Source organism: Carcharodon carcharias, chromosome 14, assembly GCF_017639515.1.
Source record: "Carcharodon carcharias isolate sCarCar2 chromosome 14, sCarCar2.pri, whole genome shotgun sequence".
In the NCBI taxonomy this organism is placed as follows: domain Eukaryota; kingdom Metazoa; phylum Chordata; class Chondrichthyes; order Lamniformes; family Lamnidae; genus Carcharodon; species Carcharodon carcharias.
The window spans coordinates 114,547,868-114,569,848 of NC_054480.1; the positions used below are offsets into that span (position 1 = coordinate 114,547,868).

Below are 21,981 nucleotides of genomic sequence, written 5' to 3' on the forward strand. Positions count from 1 at the left end.
ACTTTACAATCTACCCTATAATGAACGTTACCTCATCTACTGAATGTTCCTTCAGTGTCCCAGTATGATCTATACATCATGGACCCTAACCAATTCATTTAATTTCCTGAGGGAATATTCTATCAACACTTCCTGATTCTCAGTAGGATCAATCAGTGAAGGATTGATCCTTCTCTCTATTGAGTTGATTGTTGGTACAGATTGAGTTCAAAGAACAAAACATCCTCCTTCAAAAAGGATGCAATGTCAATAAACAAGAGCATCTTAAGTCACTTTTACTTTGGTGGCTGTTTTAATTCAAATTCGAGAAGACTGTGAACCTGTTCCCAGCATTTACACTGCTTAAACCAGGCTCCCTTATCTCAGGAATAGACTCATGAACCACAAAGAACTGAATTTGATGCCGGGAGAAGTGAGCCAGATTTAGAGGTACTGCAATTAAAATAGTAGTGGTGACTCCCTCCCACCAATTTCTGGACCCTTGCAATTTTGATGAGAACCATGAAGTAGGCAGCCCAGGCAACCACCAGAAACAGGCAGGAGCCTTAGTAACACAGGCAAATCTGCAGCCTATGATGTTAATAGGCTCACAATGCAGTATTGAAATGCCAATGGACCGAACATAGGCCCCGCATGCTCTACCCATCAATTCCTGGCATTGTGCAGCCTAATCAGTGGCCTTAAAGGAGCCGCTGCAGCTCACTGAAAAAAAAAGATTTAAATAAAATGGCAAATGATTGTTACCAAACTGAATATAAGAGGTTTGTAAATAATTGTAGATCTAGGAGCAGAATTAAAGTTTTAAAAAAAAACCCTACCTCCGATTCCCACCCTGCTGTAGCTCTCCCCCAGGGTCATGGTAGCCCTCCTCCTATCACCACTAACTTTATTTGCACGAAATGGGCTCCATGGTGCAGCACCATCCTCACAAATCCCCCCTCCCCCATTGCCCCACAACCCCACCCACCAGCCCCGCCGACCCCCCTCGATGATTTCTCTGATCAGCAAGCTGCTCAACAAGCTAACCCGCAGAAAGCTAAAGGACTGCTTCTATCAGGCTGGGGCCACCCCACTGCCTCTATGTAAAAGAGATTGGGGTAAATTTTGTCTTCAGCAGTAACACAAAACAAGCACTAGAGCACTGACAGCCCATTTTACATTCGGCCTCTGTTTTTTCCCATTGGCGCAGCGTAAAATCAGATCCCGATGCACTATCAGCCATCTTCTGCTCCTGGTCAGTCAATTTCCACTCTTGTTACATTAAGAATAAAATAATTAAGTGCAGTTTGGGCGACGGTTAGCTCAGTTGGCTAGATGGCTGGAGTGTGATGTAGAATGATTCCAGTGGCACAGGTTCAATCCCTGTACTGCCTGTGATAGCTCATGGAGGCCTATTTCCTCACTTTGCCCAGTGCTTGTGGAGTGGCATTCTTCAGCCTATATATAAAATCAATTGTCTGTCTCTCTAATGGAGAGAGATGCCAGTGGTCCTTTGTGGGCTATGGCTAATTGCTAAAGCTCCCTCTCAGCCCCAATGTCAGAAAAGTACCTCGTACTGCATCCATTTGGCATCTAATTCATCTTGCTCCCTGTAGTAATTCTTACTCTTTTGTACTGTGCTTCAGGATTCAAAGATAGGATTTGGCATTGCGATATCTGGTGGGAAGGACAAACCCAACATCAGCACTGGAGAAACTGCCATTCTCGTTTCAGATGTTGTTCGGTCTGGACCAGCTGAAGGGAAGATCCTGTGAGTAAAAAGATCTCTCCATCGGGGTTATTCTATCCATACTTTAAAGAGGCAGAGACATGAGCAATAATTCTTGAAAAATGTGTACCTATACATTAATCGAGCAGTAGAGGGCCCCCAAAGGGAGTTAGTATACATTGTAGCAATTATATTTACAATTACAGGTCGAGTCTCCTTTATCCAAAACTCCTAGGGCCGATTGTGTTTTGGTTTTCAGATCTACTTTATACACGGTAGGCCCAGGCCTACTTACATTACAATAGCCTAAGTCTAGGCTAGCTATAGTCTACAAATAATAGGTTGTTTCTCCATTTTCCAACTCTCACACACCCTACTTCCTACCTGTTAACACTTATTACACCTGTAGTATGATATTACCTTGCTTTATTAACATACAAATTAACTGCATAGCCGTTCAAATGAACGTTCAGTTTTTGGATGTGTCTGATATTTCGGATGAACGGATAAAGGATATTCGACCTGTATTTTGTTGGCTGTTGTTATATTTCGATCAGAGTTTGATTGAAAAGCAGCCAATAAGTTGTCACACCAACTTGAGTGCTTATTCAGATATAACAGTTATCTTTTCCAGCTGGAGTGATACTGGCTTAATACCGGAGTTTAGCAGCGCAAAGAATGGCTCATTATATCTCATTAGTAGCTCATTACATTGTATTTCAGGTCGTCACAAACTTTAATTTACTTGTGGTTCATTGGGACTACACTTGCATTTAAATAATCATCAGGTTCAAAGTGCAGTTTAGATTATACAGATACCCAAACTGCAGACCATCACATCAGTGGCTGAAAGAACAGTGCAAGTCAAGATGTGTCTGGAATGATTCAAACTTCTTCTCAGGGAAGATTAATGATTATAATAATAGCTAGACCTTTGGCAAAAATAAATCCCAAAAGAGCCCTTTCTTCCCTTTATTTTTCGGTTCTCCTGATGCCATTAACCATCTTGATCCAAGAGAGGGGCCAGGCAATCTACTCCTAGACCTCTGTATCCAGCAGCTGAGAATAATTGTCCCTCCATTAAATTGAGATAGGGAACTCAAATTCCAGAGAATCGTGAGACTGACCCCCTAGCCACACTTTGAGGCTCTACAAATACCGCACTGTCAAAATTCAGCCATTTTGATTCACTGGCTTTAATGCAATATCAACACAGGGTACAAATGATCTCTCTCACATCCCTGCACAGTTGATAAGAACTATAAAGGTTGCTTGATAATTTTTCTACTAACTGAGGTGACAGATGTCAGTGGTGGAGAATCAGACTACTTTTCCTACCCAGTTCTCCCTACACTGTCTGTTCACACTGTACCAGGTCAGATACAGCAAAGTAAAACTTCCTCAGCACTGTCCCATCAAGCACTTCTTGGTCATGCACATCAGGGATTAGCTACTGAGTGAAGGTCCCTCTACTGTCCTGAAAATAATACAACCCCAACTCCATAAGAATGGCCCTACTATACCAGTATGACATTTTTCTACCACACACCTGCCTGAACCTTCCGTTTTGGAGTCTAACTTCAGTGGTGGGAGTGGAAGTGGGAGTGATTTCTCCTGGGAGGAGGGATGGCTGATCCCACATGCAATCTTGTACTGTTCAACTCATTCCATATGCATCCGCGAGGAGCTCACCAATTCTCATGGTGGAGGAGGGCAGGATGTCACCGTCCCTGCCATTACCTTATAGGGTTGAAGGTCCAGATGCCATATTTAAGGAGCACCCAGACAGTCTATACCATCCATTTCACCTTTGCCCAGCCACTGCATCATCTTTCCCCACAAACCCTTCCTCCCTTCCTTGGCCAATCTCCACGCAACTTGCACTGCCACTACCCAGTCTCAAGCATAGACAGGCATTTACAGGCATTCCCCAAAGAGGATAATGCAGTGGCAACTCACCGTTAATCATGGAAGAAGTCTACCTTGCCAGGTGCATGTCACTTATGTGCAATCGTGAACGTGAACGTGAATGTATTAATTTCTCGATGGCGGAAACTTAATTTGGAGGGGGGACTTAATTCCAGCAAGGTGGCCTTTTAATGAGCTTTCATGACATGCTAATGCATGCAAAAGAGCGTCCCAACATTGGTGGTCGGGAAGCTCAACCCGTCTTAAAAGTCCCTAGAACATCATCCTGCCATCGGGAAACTGATTTTTGGCCTCATGCCAAATTAAGCTCCCCCTCCCGCCAAGCTTCCTGCTGCTGGCGGGCCCGTAAGATTCCGTCCACCATGTGAGATGGCCCTATTCAAGATCCATGCTTAAGCATGTTCCACAGGGGTGATAGACTAATGATAAGAAGCAGGGCACGGGCTGATTTCTTCCTCACTAGTCCAAAGGCAAGTAACAACCCTTTCCCACTGCTGCCCCAGCTGAAATCGGGTAACTCTGCACAGGACATAAATCAAATCTGAGACAGTTCAGAACAGGGCAATGCGTTTACCTACTAAAGGACGGGGTGGTGGAAGTGAACTGACCGACCCTAACAAAAAAATGGCAAACTCAAAACCAAACATAGAACTGTGTTGAATAACCTCAATGGCACATTGACCTTATTCAATAATGCAATAAGACATCGAAACTAAGATGGTACCAGATTTAATTTTCTGATCTCAGCCAGTGCAGCAGTGATGGAGCACTACCCAAGCACTGTTACCCTTAGAGGAGGGAAATCATACTGGGTGCCTGCTCCTGATCACGTCTGTGTGTCTAGACGATGGGAGTGAGAAGTACAAGGAAAGAAATCAGCTGTTATCCTATCTATTACTTGTCCAATATTCAGTTCCCCTAATTTTATCTTAAGTTATTCATGAAGGCATCAGCTGGCTAGGCCGGCATTTACTGCCCATCCCTAACTTCCCTTGAGAAGTGATAGTGTGCTACCTTCTCAAACTGCTGCAGCACCCACAGTGCTATTAGGAAGGGAGTTCCAGGATTTTGACCCAGCGACAGTAAAGGAGCAGTGATATAGTTCCAAGTCAGGATGGTGTGTGGCTTTCCGGTGGTGGTGTTCCCATGTGTCTGCTGCCCTTGTCCTTCTAGGTGGTGGAGGCTGTGGGTTTGGAAGGTGCTGCCAAAGGAGCCTTGATGAGTTGTATCTTGTAGATGCCACTGCGCATCATTTTTGGAGGGAGTGAAAGTTTAATGTGACGGTTGCGGTGCCGATCAAGCGGGTGCTTTGCCCTGAATGTTGTTGAGCGTCTTGAGTATTGTTGGAGCTGCACTCATCCAGACAAGTATTCCATCACACTCCTGACTTGTGCTTTGCAGATGGTGGACAGGCTTTGGGGAGTCAGGACTGACTATCAAATGTATTGTATAATGGATGGCAAATGCGATTCATGTATTTTGCCTTCCTCTATATGACCAATTTCACCCCCAGTGAGAGATGATAAGATTGGGGTTAGGTGTTAAGCTGTTTATGGTTGAATACCCTGGAAGCATGCAGTATCTGTGCTCTCACATCAATTAGCTGGAGTACCCCATTTAAATCAGTGCTCTTCAGAAAGGAATGTAGCAATTTGGTGGGAGGAAATAACACAAAGCTAGATTGTGATAGGGAATGCTGTGTTATCGTAATGTTTTCCACTTTAATTTCAATGGGTGTCTCTTTTCAGGATAAAGGACAGGATTGTTATGGTGAATGGCGTTTCCATGGAAAATGTGCCCTCTTCATTTGCCATCCAGTGTCTAAAGAGTTCTGGGAAATCTGCGAACATAGTGAGTGTCAAAGGGTTCTGTGCAGACCTAAGGCAAAGAATCCTTTTACTCTGAAATATCTAGTGTTATCAGTTTGCTCTGGGTCACAACAGTATTGGGCGAGCAACCCAGTGGTCATGGGTTCAAATTCCACCATGTCAAACTGTGAAATTGAATTCAATAAATCTGCTCATTCTTGGATCAGCAGCAGAAAAAAATCTCTGCAAGCTGCCCGCCTGTTTGAGGAACCCAATCGGTTTAGTATGTTCCTTCAGAGAGAGAACTGCCCCCACTACGCCAGCCTGGCCTACTTTAACCCCACTCCCACATTGCAGGTTTGGGTCTTATTACCCTCAGGGTAAACAGGCATGGGCAATAGATACTGGTTTGTCAATTGTAAGAACAAATTTAAAAAGAAGTTCAGCAGGGGGCAACTTCCATGACGGCTTCACAAATACTAAAGCAGTTCACAGCCAATGAAGCACCTTTCAAGTGAAGATTACTATTGCAGGCAGTTTACATAGAGCAATATCCCACAAGCAGATGTTGATCAATTAAACTGTTTGGTGCTGTTGATTGAGGGATTGGCCAGGAGACCAAAACACCCCTGCTCTTATTTGAATAATTCCATGGGATCTCTTATGTTTTGAGTGTTATCCAAGAGGCACTCAGTTTAATGCCTCTTCCAAAAGATGGCACCTCTATCAATACAGCACTCCTTCAGTGCTGCAATGAAGTGCCAACCAAGACATTGTGCTTGAGTTTGGAATGGGATTTGAACCTGATATGAGGTGGTCGTGCTACCACTGAATCAATGCCGATGCATAAGTAGCCCTGTTTTATAAGTCTAATGACAATGCAATGGCTGTGGATCTCATACGCTTGATCACAGTTTGCCTGGAGAGAGAGGGAACAATCGGTCATAATTTCTTCTCCTGACGACTATCCATTACAGAAAAGCATATGTGGATATGGACTTAGTTGTGAGATCTACCATGGTCAATCGACCTGTCAACACTCGAGTCTAAATTTTCTGATCAGAATTATTTTAATATTAGAGATAATTCATTTAATGTAAACAGTCAAAAGTCAGGAGGAGGGCAGAATCTTGTGAAAAATCACAAGAGGAATAGAGCATAAAGTTCAGGAAAGGGACTCTTGCCAGGTATCCACTAAATCTTTTAGCTTTTGTCCAATAAAAAGGAAATCCAAACCTTGTGACTCTAATGGAATGAGGTCAGATTTTTTAAACGGAAAAGTGAGATACTCTGCCCAAAATTCTCCTGGTGTTCCTTTTAGTGTCAATAAAAATTGACAAGGAGAAGCTGGTGACATTTTAACCAAACATGAGAGGTTTTCTTTTCTTAGGCTCCATTTAAGAAACAAGAAGTTAAAATATTTTACAGGAACAGAAAATGCAGATCCAACAAAGCCATCTCTTTTCAGAGACCAGCCTCACCAACTGTCCTTCTCACCACAGAGTAATTTTATTAGTCTCTTGGATCACATATACCCGCCTGGAGTGTGTCTTAGAGATGGGGCTGCAATATTGTAGCACCAATTCTCCAACCCGCACAAACCGCAAGGATTGACCCCTGCTGGAAATGTGAGATCATGGGATGTAGCCTCCCATCTCTCTCTAGAAATACATTTAATCATTCCTTCATCTTAATTGTTTGATCACTTCAATAACCTTCCTGGAAATTAATTATTCCACAAATTTTGGGTGAAGAGTTTTTGGCCAACCTCCATTCTGACCCCTAACTTCTTCATATTAAACTAACTGGATTTTCCTGTTGTGTTCTTTTTGGATAGTCCAAGTTTTGATGTACAGACGCTTGTTTTACTGGGTTGCTGGGTGATCTCATGCTAATTAATGGCTGTGGTCTTTCTTTGAAGACAGTGAAGAGGCCCCGTAAAGTACAAATTCCTGTGACTAACACAGCACCAGTAACCAGCTACCATTCCAGTCGATCAGACTATGCACATGATGATGCTTCTGATGAGGATGAAGACTATGATCCAGCTGACAGGAGACTAAGAAGGATTCAGAACCAAAATCTGTACCATGGTGACTACCATCACAGTGATGACTATGACCAGGACTCCGGCAGAAATCGCAGCTACAATAGGAGTCCCAGCCCCTCAAGGAGCTACGGTCAGAGTCCCAGCCCCTCAAGGAGTCACGGTCGGAGTCCCAGCCCCACAAGGAGCTACGAGTGGAGTCCCAGCCCCTCAAGGAGCTACGATCGGAGTCCCAGCCCCTTAAGGAGCTACAATCATCAACACAACGATCAGGATTACAATGCTAAGGAGTACAGACGAGAACACAGCCCAACTGGGAGTTACCATGAAGCTGACCAGTCCAACAGTCACTATGACCCCCGTGCTATAAAAAAACCCATCAAGAGTCTCCTTATTAAAAATAAGGTTGACGAAGGTGAGATTTCTGTCAGTGGGAAACCAGAATTCCTAGTTGGGAAGCATATCTAGCATTGCACACACTTAATCACCATTAATGCTGCTCTCTCTGAATCACCGTTAGCACTGCTCCCTCTGAATCACCATTAGTACTGCTCTGTCTGGATCACCTTTAGTACAGCTCCCTCTGAATCACCATTAGTACTGTTCTCTCTGAATCACCATTAGTACTGTTCTCTCTGAATCACCATTAGTACTGCTTTCTCTGAATTACTGTTAGCACTGCCCACTCTGAATCACTGTTAGTATTGCTCTCTCTGAATCACTGTTAGTGCTGCTCTCTTTGAATCTCCATTAGTGCTGTTCTAATCACTGTTAGTGCTGCTCTCTCTGAATCATCTTCAGGGCAAACATATTTGGAAAAATGATGACATTGAATATGACTGTGGGAGATGGTGTAGTTACTCAGTCACTATTAGCTTGGGAAAGTTGCTGCTGACTTCAGCATCTCCCATCGCAAAAAGTGATTGAGTGACAACTATCTCCATGGTCTTTACCTCAAAATGGGTGAGGGGTTTACAACTGGAAATGCCCCCTCTTGTTAAATTTCTTTGGTGGGAATTATGCACCAATTTGTCCTGCAAAAGGTATGTAAATGAGGCTGAGGCAAACAGTTGAGGACTGCACGCCAAGTGAAATGAAAGCTGAAGCAAAAGCAAGGGATTATAAAGGTATTAAAGTAGAGGAAGGGATTTTCAGGTTGTACTTGCAAGTAATTGGTGTTGGGGGCTGCACAGTCATAGCACATGATTCATAGGAACATAGGAACAGAGGTCAGCCATTTAGCCCCTAGAGCCTGTTCTGCCATTCAATGAGATCATGGTTGATCTGTGACCTAACTCTATGCACTTGCCTGTGCCCCATATCCTTTAATACCTTGGGTTGACAAAATAAATTCTCAATCAATTCTAGATTTAAAGTTAATAATTGATTGAGCATCAATTGCTGATTGCTAAAGGGAGTTCCAAAATTCCTCCATCCTTTGTGTTTGGAGTGTTTCCTAATTTCACTCCTGAAAGGCTTGCCTCTAATTTTTAGACTATGTCCTCTAGTTCTAGACTCCCCAACCAGTGGAAATAGTTTCTCTCTATCTATCTTACCACTTCCCCTTAATATTTTCTGAACTTCAACCAAGTCACCCCTTAATCTCCTAAATTTCAGGGAATACAACCATCTATTGTGTAATCTTGTGTTGTAATTTAATCTTTTGAGTCCAAGTGTCATTCTGGTGAAACTTTACTGCACTTCCTCCAAGGTCAATATCTTTCTTAAGGTGTAGTGCCCAGAAATGCTCATAGTACTCCAGTTGTGGCATAACCAGGGCACTGTATAGCTCTTACCTGGTATTCTAATTCTCTAGTTATAAAAGCCAGCATTCCATTAGCTTTCTTCATTATTTTCTGTACCTGTCCATGAATTTAAATGATCTGTGTACCTGGGCCCCCAAGTCTCTTTGGATCTCCAGTTTTTACCATTTAGTTCTTAAGGGGGTGGCCTCTCTTTTCTCTACATTGAAGTCCATTTGCCACACTTTGGCCATTTGCTTAACCTATTAATGGACTGGATTTGGCTAATAATGGCAAAGCAATGATGCTCACTGCTGACCTTGAAGAAAACTTCCCACAATGATCTAGTGATCTCTGTGGTGTGGTTTCCTCATTCCTGACAGCAGCTTAAACCTGGTGTCAAGCCAAGGAGATCTCCAGGCATCAGCAGCAGTGATGCCAGCAAGCATCATTGAGGGGGGAGGTGGTGGCGTAGTCGTATTTTCACTTTCCAGAGACCCAGGGTAATGCTCTGGGGACCCGGGTTGGAATCCCACATGACAGTTGGTGGAATATGAATTCAATAAAATAATCTGGAATTAAAAATCTAATGACAAAATCACCTAATGATGATCATGAAACCATTGTTGTAAAAACCCATCTGATTCACTTATGTCCTTTAGGGAAGGAAATCTGCTGTCTTCACCTGGTCTGGCCTACATGCGACTTCAGTAATGTTGTTGGCTCTTAAATGCCCTCTGAAACAGCCTAGCAAGCCACTTAGTTGTATCAAGCTGCTAAAAATGAAACTGGATGAACCACCCGCCATCGACCTAGACACTGGAAAGGACAATGGCAAACCCAGCCCTGTCAATCCTGAAAAGTCCTCCTTACTAACATCTGGGGGCTTGTGCCAAAATTGGGAGAGCTGTCACACAGACAAGTCAAGCTACAGCCTGACATAGTCATACTCACAGAATCATACCTTACAGATCATGTCCATCCCTGGGTAAGTCCTGTCCCACCGGCAGGACAGGCCCAGCAGAGGTAGCAGCACAGTGGTATACAGTCAGAAGGGAGTTGCCCTGGGAATCCTCAACAAATACTCCAGGCCACAAGAAGTCTCATGGTATCAGGTCAAACATGGGCAAGGAAACTTCCTGCTGGTTACCACCTACTGTCCCCCCTCAACTGATGAATCAGTACTCCTCCATATTGAATCACCTGAAGGAAGCAATGAAGCAAGGAATCACTTGGGTGGTAGCAAGGCATAGAATGTACTCTGGGCAAGAATTTTAGCGTCCATCACCAAGGGTGGCTCGGTTGCACCACTACTGACCAAGCTGGCTAAGCCCTAAAGACATAGCTGCTAGATAGGGTCATCAGCAGGTGGTGAAGAAACCAACAAGCAGGAAAAACCTGCTTGACCTCATCCACACAAATCTGTCATAGGTGCATTTGTTCATGACAATATCAGTAGGAGTAACCATCACACAGTCCTTGTGGAAATGATGTCCCATCTTCACATTGAGGATACACGCCATCATGTTGTGTGGCACTACCACCATGCTAAATGGGATAGATTTTGAATAGATCTAGTAACTCAAGACTGGGCATCCATGAGGCACTGTGGCACATAGCTCACTTCCTGACTCCTTAAACCCTGTCCACCGTCTACAAGGTACAAGTCAGGAGTGTGATGGAATACTCTTCACTTGCCTGGATGAGTGCAGCTCCAATAACACTCAAGAACCTTGACAGCAACCAGGACAAAGCAGCCCGCTTGACTGACACCCCTTCCACAAACATTCGCTCCCTCCACCACTGAGGAACAGTGGTAGCAGTGTGTATCATCCGCAAGATACATTGCAGAAACTCAAGGCTCCTTAGGCAGCACCTTCCAAACCCATGACCATTACCATCTAACAGGACAAGGGCAGTAGACACATGGAAACACTACCACCTGGAAGTTCCCCTTCAAGCCACTCACCATCCTGACTTGGAAATATTCCTTAACTTCCTTCACTTTCACTGGGTCAAAATCCTGGAACTCCTTCACTAACAGCACTGTGGGTGCACCTACAGCACATGGACTGCAGTGTTTCAAGTAGGCAGCTCACCACCGCTTTCGCAAAGGCATTAGGGATGGGCAATAAATGCTGGCCCAGTCAGCGACACCCACATCCTATAAATAAATCAAAAAGAAAGCAGGGTAAACAGCTAATCATATTGAAGAGTCCTCACAGAAAGTCAACCGGGAAATTAAAGGAACTGAATTACTTCACTTTTAATTTAAATATTTCAAATTGTGAAATAAATTATGACTCGATTGTGATAGAAGTTAACATATCATAAAAGTCTTAAAGAATATTCAAAAATACATAGAATTTTTGTAACATATGGAGAAATTTGACATTCCACAAATCTAATATTTTCAGGGCCAATGAAAGTGTTTAGCAGTAAGTCTGTACATGGTAAGCTGTTAAAATCCCAGTTACACCTTATTCAACAAGATGTAACTCTTTCAAAGGTTTTACAGTGAGACCAGCAGATCATGAGTGGAAGTTCTCCTCAATTTATTGATTTTCCCATTGATATTGGTCTGGGGTTCCTCAACACCCGACCCTCTGATGGAGCACAGAATCACTGGCAGCAACTGCTGGGTTTCCATGTTTTCCTGTACAAGTGTGGACTCCCAAGGTTGCTGTCAGTTTCAGTGGAGTAATGATAATGATCAAAAATCCAGGCTTATATCTCATTGTAATTTTGTGCTTCCAAGTTAGAACTGTCCTTAACCAGGCATCGTGAAGGGTTATTGTGCAAATGCTGCACAACCACACAACTTACATTTAAATAGCGCTTATAATGCAATCAAACATTGCAAGGCAATTCACAGGAATTTTACCAAACCAAATTTGACACCAAATTTAGGAAGGCGAAGAGTCTGATGGTGCTCAAATTAGGCAACAAAGCAATGGAGAGAATGCCCAGTGTGTTACCTTGCCTACCCTGGTGATGTCATTTAGGTTTTTGCAGTACTGATGTCCAGTTCCGGTGTGACGGAATTGGCACTCACTCTAGACAGCACGATTTGCACTCCTGGTAGGCTTGATGACATCTACGCCAGGGAGCCTGTGCCTCCTGCCTTTGATCTTCTAGTCGAGTGCTTGAAGTTCTGCTTTCGTAATGTTCTGTTATCTCCAGGATGGGCCCTGCCTGCTGGGCACAGTACAATGTACAGTGAGAATATTGATATGACATGCCAGAAGCCAAATGCTGTTCCTCTTTTACCAGTCTAATGCTGGAATGCAGATGAATATCTTTTTAAAGATAGCACAAACATTTCCAGGTAGGTCACACCCATTTTCCACAAGTTTTGTGCCAATGACAGCATGAGTGGGAATACAAATGTACAGACCCAGCAAATCCGCATGCAATTGCCTTTGCAAATTTAAGTTGTAAGTGATGGAGTTCATTTTGTGGAAATTCTGGGCCGTTGTCTTTTGAATCAATACGCACCGTGTAATGTAAAATAGCCTATAAGTCACTTTAGTGTTGTACCTTCTTAAAATGACCTGGGCTGCCTCTTTGGTCTCTGCCTTCACTGAGTTCATTCATTTTTCTTTTCTTCCTGCCAACCGCCTTTCCTTTTCCTGCTTTTCTTTCTTTGTCCTTTCCTTCCTTTTCTCTTTCTTTCCCTTTTTTGTCTATTTTGCTCTATGAGACATAATACAAGCAAAATGTAGAATGTACACATGCCTGCTATATTCACTCTCCCTTTTTTTAGTACCTGGGATGCAAGCCAGGCAATTTATCCACTCTAAGCATAGTCAGCCTTTCAAGTACATCCTTCCCATCAGTTTTCACCCCAACCATTACCTCTACCATCCCCACTTCTACCAATGCTTTGTCAGCGTTCTCTTCTTTAGTAAACACTGAACTAGAGTGCTCATTAAGAATTCTAGCCTTCCTTTGCCTCTTTCAGAAGGTATCACCCTCCTTGTCCCTAATGCTTGTAAGGTTTGAATATTGCAGAAATTTACAGCTGAGTGGGCTTTGCTCAGCAAGGTGCAGAGTGCAGTCACACATTTATGTTGTTAGACTATCGTTTTGCTTTTAATAAACACCCCTCAAAGAATAATTGGACTGCATGTGTCCTTTTTTAAAACATAAGAGCAGGGACATGAGATTGAAGTCTTCTCGATTCTTGTGGGTTATCAGCTTTTCTGAACTGTTCAGCAGATGAATTCCTAACTACTTCTATGCACCATTTTTTCACAGAATATGGCTTGAGATTGGGGAGTCAAATTTTCATTAAACACATGTCATCGGGTGGCCTTGCTTCAAATGAAGGAGTCTTAAAGGAGGGAGACATCATACTAAAGGTAAAATATCAATTTTCAAGACTCAGAGTTATTAATTAATGAAGATAATAGACTGTTTCTGCAGATCTCCAGAAGGGGACCCAGCCCATCATAGGAGTGATTCAGTGACACCACTTTATCAGTGCAAAGCAGCACTCACAAAGAGCTTGGATCTCAGAATCCCGGGAAGAATGGGTTGAAGACAGAACGACAACACTATCACATGAACCCCTTGACCTGTGCTCCCTGAGAGCATTGGCCCCCACTAGCAGTGTGTGATCAATCCTCTAGAGCCATTGTCTGACAGTTTCAATTCCCCAATTCCCCCTTCAGCTTAAAACCCCCATGGATTTCTCAGGAATAAATTACCCACTGCAACCAATGTTAAGGGCAAAGGTTGCTGGAGGATGGTGGATTAAAAGAGTCAAACCCTTAATAACTTAATCTAATGATTGCCCAATGTCTCCAATCCATTAATGTGATTGGTTATAGAACCTATTTGTATCTGTCCTCATCTTACCAGAACACTAACAAATAAAAGGCAGGCAACAGGCTTAAATACCAGAAATGCAAAATGAGGAAGAGTTTTGAGGGGATGCATTTTGGGAATTAATTAGCAGGGAAAGCAATTCAAGTGGAAGGTATCGGCGGGGTGAAGAGGAAATTGGATGCCATCCTGGAGAGAGAAGGGATTGAGGACTATGGGAGACAGCCAGTAGGTTGCATTAAGATCAATCCAAATAGGGACAGACTCATTGGGCCTAGTGGCCTATTCTAACTATCTTCATGTTCCTAATGGACAAGTGTTATAAGAGGTCACAGTGATGAACCATTTTCTCTGTTTGTTTAGATTAATGGTATAGTGACTGAGAATATATCACTGGAAGATACAAGGACACTAATTGAGAAGTCAGAGGGGGAGCTGAGGTTGGTGGTCCTTCGGGATAATGAACAGTTTCTGATCAATGTTCCAGAACTGGTGGACAGTGATGAAAACAGCCTGGAATGTAAGTGACCAAACCACAAACATGCTGTTATTATAATGTATTCTCATTTTAATCCTTAAACTGCCAGCAGGTCCAGAGAAAACTCTGTTCCCATTTTGTTAAGTTCCCATTTCACACACTGTGGCACTGAAACACACACTAATGTTACAGTAATAAGTCTATTCTAATATACAGCCACAATAAAGACTGTGATAGAATTTCTATGGGGTTTCCCTAATCTCCCACTGTAACTTTGCTGGATGATTGGTGGAAACTGGTGAAAAACAAAATACATGTCTCCATGTCTCCAACATTTCTGCTGATTTTCCAACCAAGTCATAGAATCACAGAATCAGACTGATTGCACCACAGAGGAAGCCATTCGGTCCATCGAGTCCTCACTGGCTCCCTGTAAAAGCAATTTAGCTAGTCCAACTTCTCTGGAGAACCTTTTACATTCTGCTCACTCTGCCCTCCAATTCCTGCATTATCTCTGCATTCTCTTGTTTCATTTTACTTCTTTTAATTAGGTCCTATTACAAACTATACTAATGCCTAGAAATTACATTGCCAATATTAGCATGCAGGTAGTTAATATGTGTGTAGAACCCATCTAAAATCAATGGACCAACACCTCCACTCAAACAACTCGCAGAGGAATGTCCTATAATCATATGCTAGTATCACAGAAAGTCATTTCCAATGTGATATCTTCTCAATTTTTTAAAAATCAAGTGTCACCATCTGGGAACTGGACAAGGGCAGAACTAGATGTTGGTGGACAGTGGGGGTGCTGTGAAATCCAGGTTTTGAGTTCTAATATTTGCTAGGCTGCCATTAACTCCTCCACAAGACAGAGTTCTAAGAAGGTAAACTACAAGATCAGACTTTTGATATCCAACTTTCTTTTTAGAAACTTCTAGATCATCCAGTTAAAAGCCACATTGCCTGTCCCATATCTTGTCGGGTGATGACTCTTGTCAAAGGAGACAAAAATGTGACCTTTTTCCAAAAGAGATGGGGAATAAAGTTTTATTTTGTGAATTGTTCTGATTAACTGTATTTTTCTGTACAGATTTTTCAGACCCTGAGCCCGAAAGGACAGCTTCACCAAGCGAGAATCGGTCAAAACGTTATGTGGTGCATTCTAACAATACAATGAAGAGCAATGGAAGGTAGGTGTTTTACAGAGCACAGCAATGGAATATAGAGTCCACTTTATAAAGCACAACATTGATGTGGAGGCCACTTTATCGAGCATTGGGATTGGTATTTTCCACTTCTAGTTATATTCCTTTCCAATACTGGCACCATGGCTGCTACAACTTTATTGAGAAATCAGAGTTTAAGAGTCCAATGTCCATTTGGCATTGTGCCCCAGAGCCTGTTGGTTAAGGGTTTAGCTTTTGAAACTCAGACTGGTTGATAGAGAGCTGCAACAAAGCCGGTGAAAACCTTTAACATAGTTTCTTTGCTCCAATGCCTAAGACATTAACCCATTTAAAATGGATTAACTTTTCTATTAAAACAGTGAACTAAGGGTATTCATTGTATATGCACATGATCAGTGTTAATTTCCACACATTGTGATGGCTGTCCTGTGTGGAATTAGTGCCAAAACCCAATCCTTCCATTTTGCTTATGTTCAGGACTGAGTTGATGCTGACCAGCAATGACCCATATTTCTCCCTCTTTTTCAGCTTAAAGCCAAACACAAAGCCAGTGTCAGAGATGGAGGTCAGACCTACAGCCTCCAAATCCCCTTATGGTGAGTACCTGTGGGTAACTAGTCAGTTCTTCGTACAGAAGCTAAGGTTGGAACCTAGCTTAGCTATTTTGGTGCTAGCTGATTGATCTTAACAATCATCCTTCATAGCACATAGCAAGTTATTGTTTGTGAATGGGTTTTAATACATTAATAACCTGACAGCTCTGCTGCTCCCAGAAACTGTGGCCTGGATCCAGTGCTGTACACTAAATTAGGTGGTGCTGCTAGCTCCGAGACTGACTGAAAGGCATACAGCGTAATTTTCCTGCAGGTTTTGGGACCTCAGGGCTGGATTGGTGTCCTGTGCCTGTATTGGCCGAGAGCCCGATGGGTGGAAATATTTTCCCAGAGGTGGTTTCCTAATTTTTTGCCTCCAATTACGGATGGCAGGTGACTCCCAAATCAGGAGAATCAACAGGAGTCCCTCCAATATTGAAAGATCAGTAACTCCAGCAGCGACGTGGGTGCTGCTGAAGACTGATCGAAGCTCGAGGATGCCTTCATTCCCAGTTGCTGGCCACAAATGGGGGATATAAGAAAGTCCAAAAGGGTTAGTACCTTCAAACAGGAATGGCAAAGCCCCCCACAGTAATGGGCATGGCTGCGGTTGTGGCTGTTTATCAGCACAGTACCTCCTCCACTGAATTCAATCTCCTGTTTCATGGTACCCCAGCCTACCACAAGCCTTCATTAAGCTGGTCGGGATCTATCGCAATGCAGCTGTGTACTATTTACCTGCTCCCAGCCACCTAGAAGCTCACCACAGCTGGGTAAACTGAGCCCATAGTTTCTATAAACTGTCTCCAGAGTCAGCAACTCCAATATTGGCTCCAATGGAGCCTGCTACTATTTATTCCATCACTTCTAGTTGTTGAGAGGTCAAGAGCAAGGGGCAAAAGATTGAGGATTAAATGTAAAAGATTTTGAACAGAGGGCAAAAGAAACCCCTTCACACAGAGAATTGTGAAGATGAGAACTTCATTTCCAGAGTTAGTGGTTGAGGCAGAGACTTTATCAACATTCACGTTTAGATCAGACGGGTGATTGAAGGGATTTGCAAACATGGTGGGTAAATGTGATTGAACTGTTCGCTTGTGTGACGTATAAACATTGACATGAACTGGTGTGACTGAGTGGACTGCTCCTTTGTGTTAAGTTTTATGTTTTTTTTTTATTCATTCACGAGATATGACTGTCGCTGGCTAGGGCAGCACTTCTGTTGCCCATCCCTATTTGCCCTTGGGATTGTGGTGGTGAGCCATCTTCTTGAACTGCTACAGTGCATGTGGTGTAGTGCTGTTAGGGAAGGATTTCCAGGATTTTGACCCAGTAACAGTGAAGGAACAATGATGTATTTCCAAGTCAGGATGGTGTGTAGCTTGAAGGGGAACTTGCAGATGGTGGTGATGAGGTACCAATCAAGCAGGCTATATATATCTGCCAGAAATAATGACTCTCAATCCATAATGCAAAGGAAGAAAATTCCTCTGTTCCAGCAGCCACACATACATTGGAACCCACCTCCTTCAAATATACGTAAAGACAGCATTCATTTTATTCCAATTTTCCCATCTCAATTGAAGGCATTGCCTCTTTGCTAAGTTACAATGTTTCACAGCTGCCCTTTGTTGTCTCAGCTAAGTGACCATCCTTCATGTGTGAGCCTAGAGAGCTAGAGTTACTAAGCTATTCGAACCCTAGAGGTGGAGCAACAAAATGAAACCCAATTTAGTCTCGCTGGACCTCCACACTTCCCAGCAGAAGTAGCCAGAAAGGAATCAGGACTTGGAATCCTGGCTAATTTATCCCTCCAAAGCCCAAATTCAGCTTTAATTGAAGAATATGAGAATCCAGACGTACTCACCAGTTACTGACCTCTAATAATAGAGAAGCTTGTTTTTTTCAATGAAGTGTGCTGAGTTGTATGGTATAGTGAGGAACTGGGTTATAAGGTGTAGTGAAGATCTTTCATTTGTTCACTACTTAATGGCTGTTTCTCATTCAAAATCTTTGTCCTCACTTTTCCAAATGCAGTTGTTGAGGAGCCAATATATGCTGCTCCTGTAAAGACTTCAAACACAAGGCCACAGGATGAATATAATGTTGGGTAAGTACCAACAAACAATGAGACCAAATGAACTAGGAGTAGTATGCAAGATGTACACTACTGCATGTTGATTTACCAATTTAGCCCAGGAAATTACAGGTTTGATGAGAACAATGGAGCTTAATTTATCCACCTGTTAATTCCTTCCCTCCTCTCCTTAAGGTACTGTTCAATGCTTGAGATACAGTTCCAAGGGCATCCAGTACCCTGTTGCACTCTTGCTGCTGGTTGTTGCCTAGGCCATGAAGAAAGGCCACTTGCACAAGCTACCAGACGATGACCAGGGCCAATGGGACTGTTGGGAGAGGCGAGATAAACATATGGCTTTTCTTTGTGTAAATTCAGGAGCAAATCTGTTGATGTGTTAAAAGTAAAAGCTGTTAATATAATGGCAGGCATACAGTAAACTGAGGTCTCCTACAGATCAGAATGTCTCTCTACCCAATCTCTCTACCCAATGTTCAGCTATTTCTCCTTGTTGCACAGCACCTTCAGCATGCACCTTTCCTTTAAGAGGTGCAAGGTAGCTTTCTGCAGTACAGGTTAGCTTTAAGTTGTGCTGGCAAGCTATTGCATGGAGCCAATGACCCAGTGCAGTTAACGCTGGCTCCATGCATCAATCACTGTAATGAGCAAACAGCATGAAATCGCTGTGCTGCCTGTATCCCATCAATGAGATAAGCGCATCGCAATCCCCCTGCTAATTTTCGGTCCTATCCAATTTAGGCCCCTCCCCAAATGTGCTCACTAACCGGTTATCCTATATTTCAATATTTAGCTACAGTCCAGACATGAAAGTTGCGAGGTTTGTCAAGGATGCCAGTGTTGGGCTGCAGCTGGCTGGAGGCAATGATGTTGGAATATTTGTATCCCGAGTTCTAGATGATAGTCCTGCAGCCAGACAGGGAATCCAGAAAGGAGACCAAATTCTGCAGGTAACTGAATGCTCAATTCAAAATTGTTGTTATTGACATCCCAAAACCTCAAATTGTTATTGTCTTGTCATGACCTTCATGGATTTTTTTTGTTGTGTGAATGTTTGGCTCATCAATGTGAAGAATTTATATGGGCAAAGGTCTCAGGGGTCCACATTTGACAAACCTCAGATCCACCCACAGCTTCCATTACCACAACACATAGGCACTGAAATTCATTTATCTGGAGGTATTGAAGAAAGGGCAGAGTCAACTCTAAACAAGGGGCTCAAAATCAGCATGCTCTGTGGAAGAGACTAAAGCACAATTTAATAGAGAATGGCATAAGTATTTGAAAAGGAATAATAGAAAAGGATTCAGGAAAGTGATAGGAGATGGGATTAGATTGGATCCCATTAATCGGTTAGAATATGAAATCCTAAACCACTTGTTGTTGAAGAAGGAAACAGATTCATTTAAAAGGGAATTAGGTATTTGCTTGGAAAAGAGAAATATTAAAGGGTATGATGAGAGAGTAGGTAAGTGGGATTAAACTTGTTTGCTCATGGGAGGGGGAAGAAATCATGAGCACAGTTAATGGGCTAATTTTTGTGCTGGAACATTTTATTATTCTGCACCAGTGGTAGAGAGCCAGGTCTCTGACTAAGATGTGTGCAGTGAGGTTGACCTTCAATGTGATGAAAGACATGCCCAAGCCCAGAGAGGCAGATGCTCATGTGTGTGTGTACTCAGCTGAGACCCTGAACGTAAGAGAGGCTGTTTGTACAACCTGATTTGTGATCGTACAGAAACGGCAACAGCATGTGTGAAATTAAAGCACTCCCATGGCTCAAGAGATAACTGCACCATGCTGTGGTGATTTATACAGACTGGAAAGGTCTCATCTTTGGCTGAGTTTGACAACACAGCTGCAACACTTGACCTTGTGATGACGCCACTGCTAATCATTATCCAGCAATTCCCATTGGAAGCACATGAATAGATATCAGGTGAGGACAGGATTGGATTTGGCTGCGATTTCATCTGCAGTCCAGTATCCTGTGGACAACTGCTATTGAGGATCATCCATGAGGAATAGTCCTGTAGACCCGGTGCTCTACAATTAAAGGACAAAGTTGAAAATTTGAGTTTTCATTGCAAAGCTGAGCTGTTCAATTTTTTTTTTGACCGAGTGCAGGTGAACAATGTCAACTTCCAAAACCTCACCCGCGAAGAGGCAGTGCTGCTCATGTTAGATATACCGAAAGGAGAGCAGGTGGAGATTAAAGCCCAGAGGAAGGAGGACAGTGAGTATAACCTGATGTGTAAATTCCTACCTTTTGCCTATTTTACATATTTATGTTTTTTTTTTCGTGCTTTTTGTCAAATAATTCTCCCACTCTCTCCTGAAGGCTGATTCTCTCAGGGGCAGGACTCCAAATTCTCAGAGTCCTTCCAGAGTGGCCATTCATCATATGTGAGTTCGCCCAGGAATTTTATTTGACCAACGAGGGCATTAACAGCGGAGGCTGATCCTGTTCTTACTCAATGTCCGTGAGCAGTTGTAGCACCTCCACTGCTAAAGTTAGTGGATAATGATTAGGAGTAAGAAGTTGGACTGATTTTTCCCTTCTTATCCGAAGGACATGGAACTCCCTTACTGTTGCTACAGCTGAGACTAACTAACTGTGCTGGTACAGTAACTGTAATACACCTTTTACAGACTCCATTCCATGGTTATCTTTGATCAGCTGGGTGCCTAGCACAAGTGGCAGCCCATCACCATGTTTAAATGCTTCAAATCAAAGTGCTGAGAAATCTACCTCTGCAGGATTTATATTTAATGCAGAGTGCATACTTTTTCCACAGAGACACATCCAACATACCAGACTAGAGAATTTAAGATGTAGGTTGGTTTTGGTTCCAAATGTGTACAGAGATATGCTGGAGTTTAACCGACTAAATTTACGCAGCTTGTGCCCAGTTTGGGCCTTTGTGGCAGGATTATCTGGAGTTGGTTTGGGAAGGTTCCCAGCCCAAAATGACAGGCCTATCCCTAAATTATTGAGCTGGGCAGGTTGATCAATCATCATCAATGCCCTACACACCTGTCTGGATGAGCAAATCCGCCGCAGTTGAGGCACTTAGCACCCAAAAAAAAAGCTGATCTACTTTCCACCCAATATCCACACCCACCAGCCCCCCCACCCCTCCTGCCCCCCATCCCCCAGGAAGATAGTCACAAGCTGGTCTTTACTTCAAAGAATAGGACAGCAGGTGGGTACTAAAAGGAAAGCTAAAAACATTGGTTGACCAGTGTGAAAGAGAAGGCCACTTTCGCACTTTGGGTGCAACCCTTCACCAGAATTTCTTTGCTTTTTCTATTTTATTGACTTTAGCTGATCTTCATGACATTGCTCACAGATTGGAGCACAGTTGGGATGTTTTGTTTCCACGGTGGAGCTGTATTAAATTTGCTCTGTGGTAAATATTTAAATAGGACAGACTAAGCTCAGGTGGAGTTGGTTGCTGAGGAAAGTTTCTGTTATTTGGCACCAGCAATAAATCCCCAGATCATGGCCTTGGGAGAGGCTCAAGGTCAAAAAGCAGCAGGACATGATTAGTTTTC

The 21,981-nt window shown here is 43.0% G+C and overlaps 1 protein-coding gene across 3 annotated transcripts in view; it reads left to right on the forward strand.

Moving 5' to 3' along the window:
* Positions 1–21,981, forward strand: part of LOC121287344 (tight junction protein ZO-3-like) — an 85,088-nt gene that overhangs the window by 47,098 nt on the left and 16,009 nt on the right. For all 3 annotated transcript variants that reach the window (XM_041205130.1, XM_041205129.1, XM_041205128.1), the window contains exons 3-12: positions 1,626–1,750; positions 5,386–5,488; positions 7,367–7,907; positions 13,495–13,598; positions 14,428–14,584; positions 15,639–15,738; positions 16,264–16,331; positions 18,366–18,438; positions 19,217–19,373; positions 20,551–20,659. In XM_041205130.1, coding sequence (XP_041061064.1) covers positions 5,405–5,488; positions 7,367–7,907; positions 13,495–13,598; positions 14,428–14,584; positions 15,639–15,738; positions 16,264–16,331; positions 18,366–18,438; positions 19,217–19,373; positions 20,551–20,659 — 1,393 coding nt within the window. In that variant the 5' untranslated portion in view covers positions 1,626–1,750; positions 5,386–5,404. The remainder of the gene's footprint in view (positions 1–1,625; positions 1,751–5,385; positions 5,489–7,366; positions 7,908–13,494; positions 13,599–14,427; positions 14,585–15,638; positions 15,739–16,263; positions 16,332–18,365; positions 18,439–19,216; positions 19,374–20,550; positions 20,660–21,981) is intronic.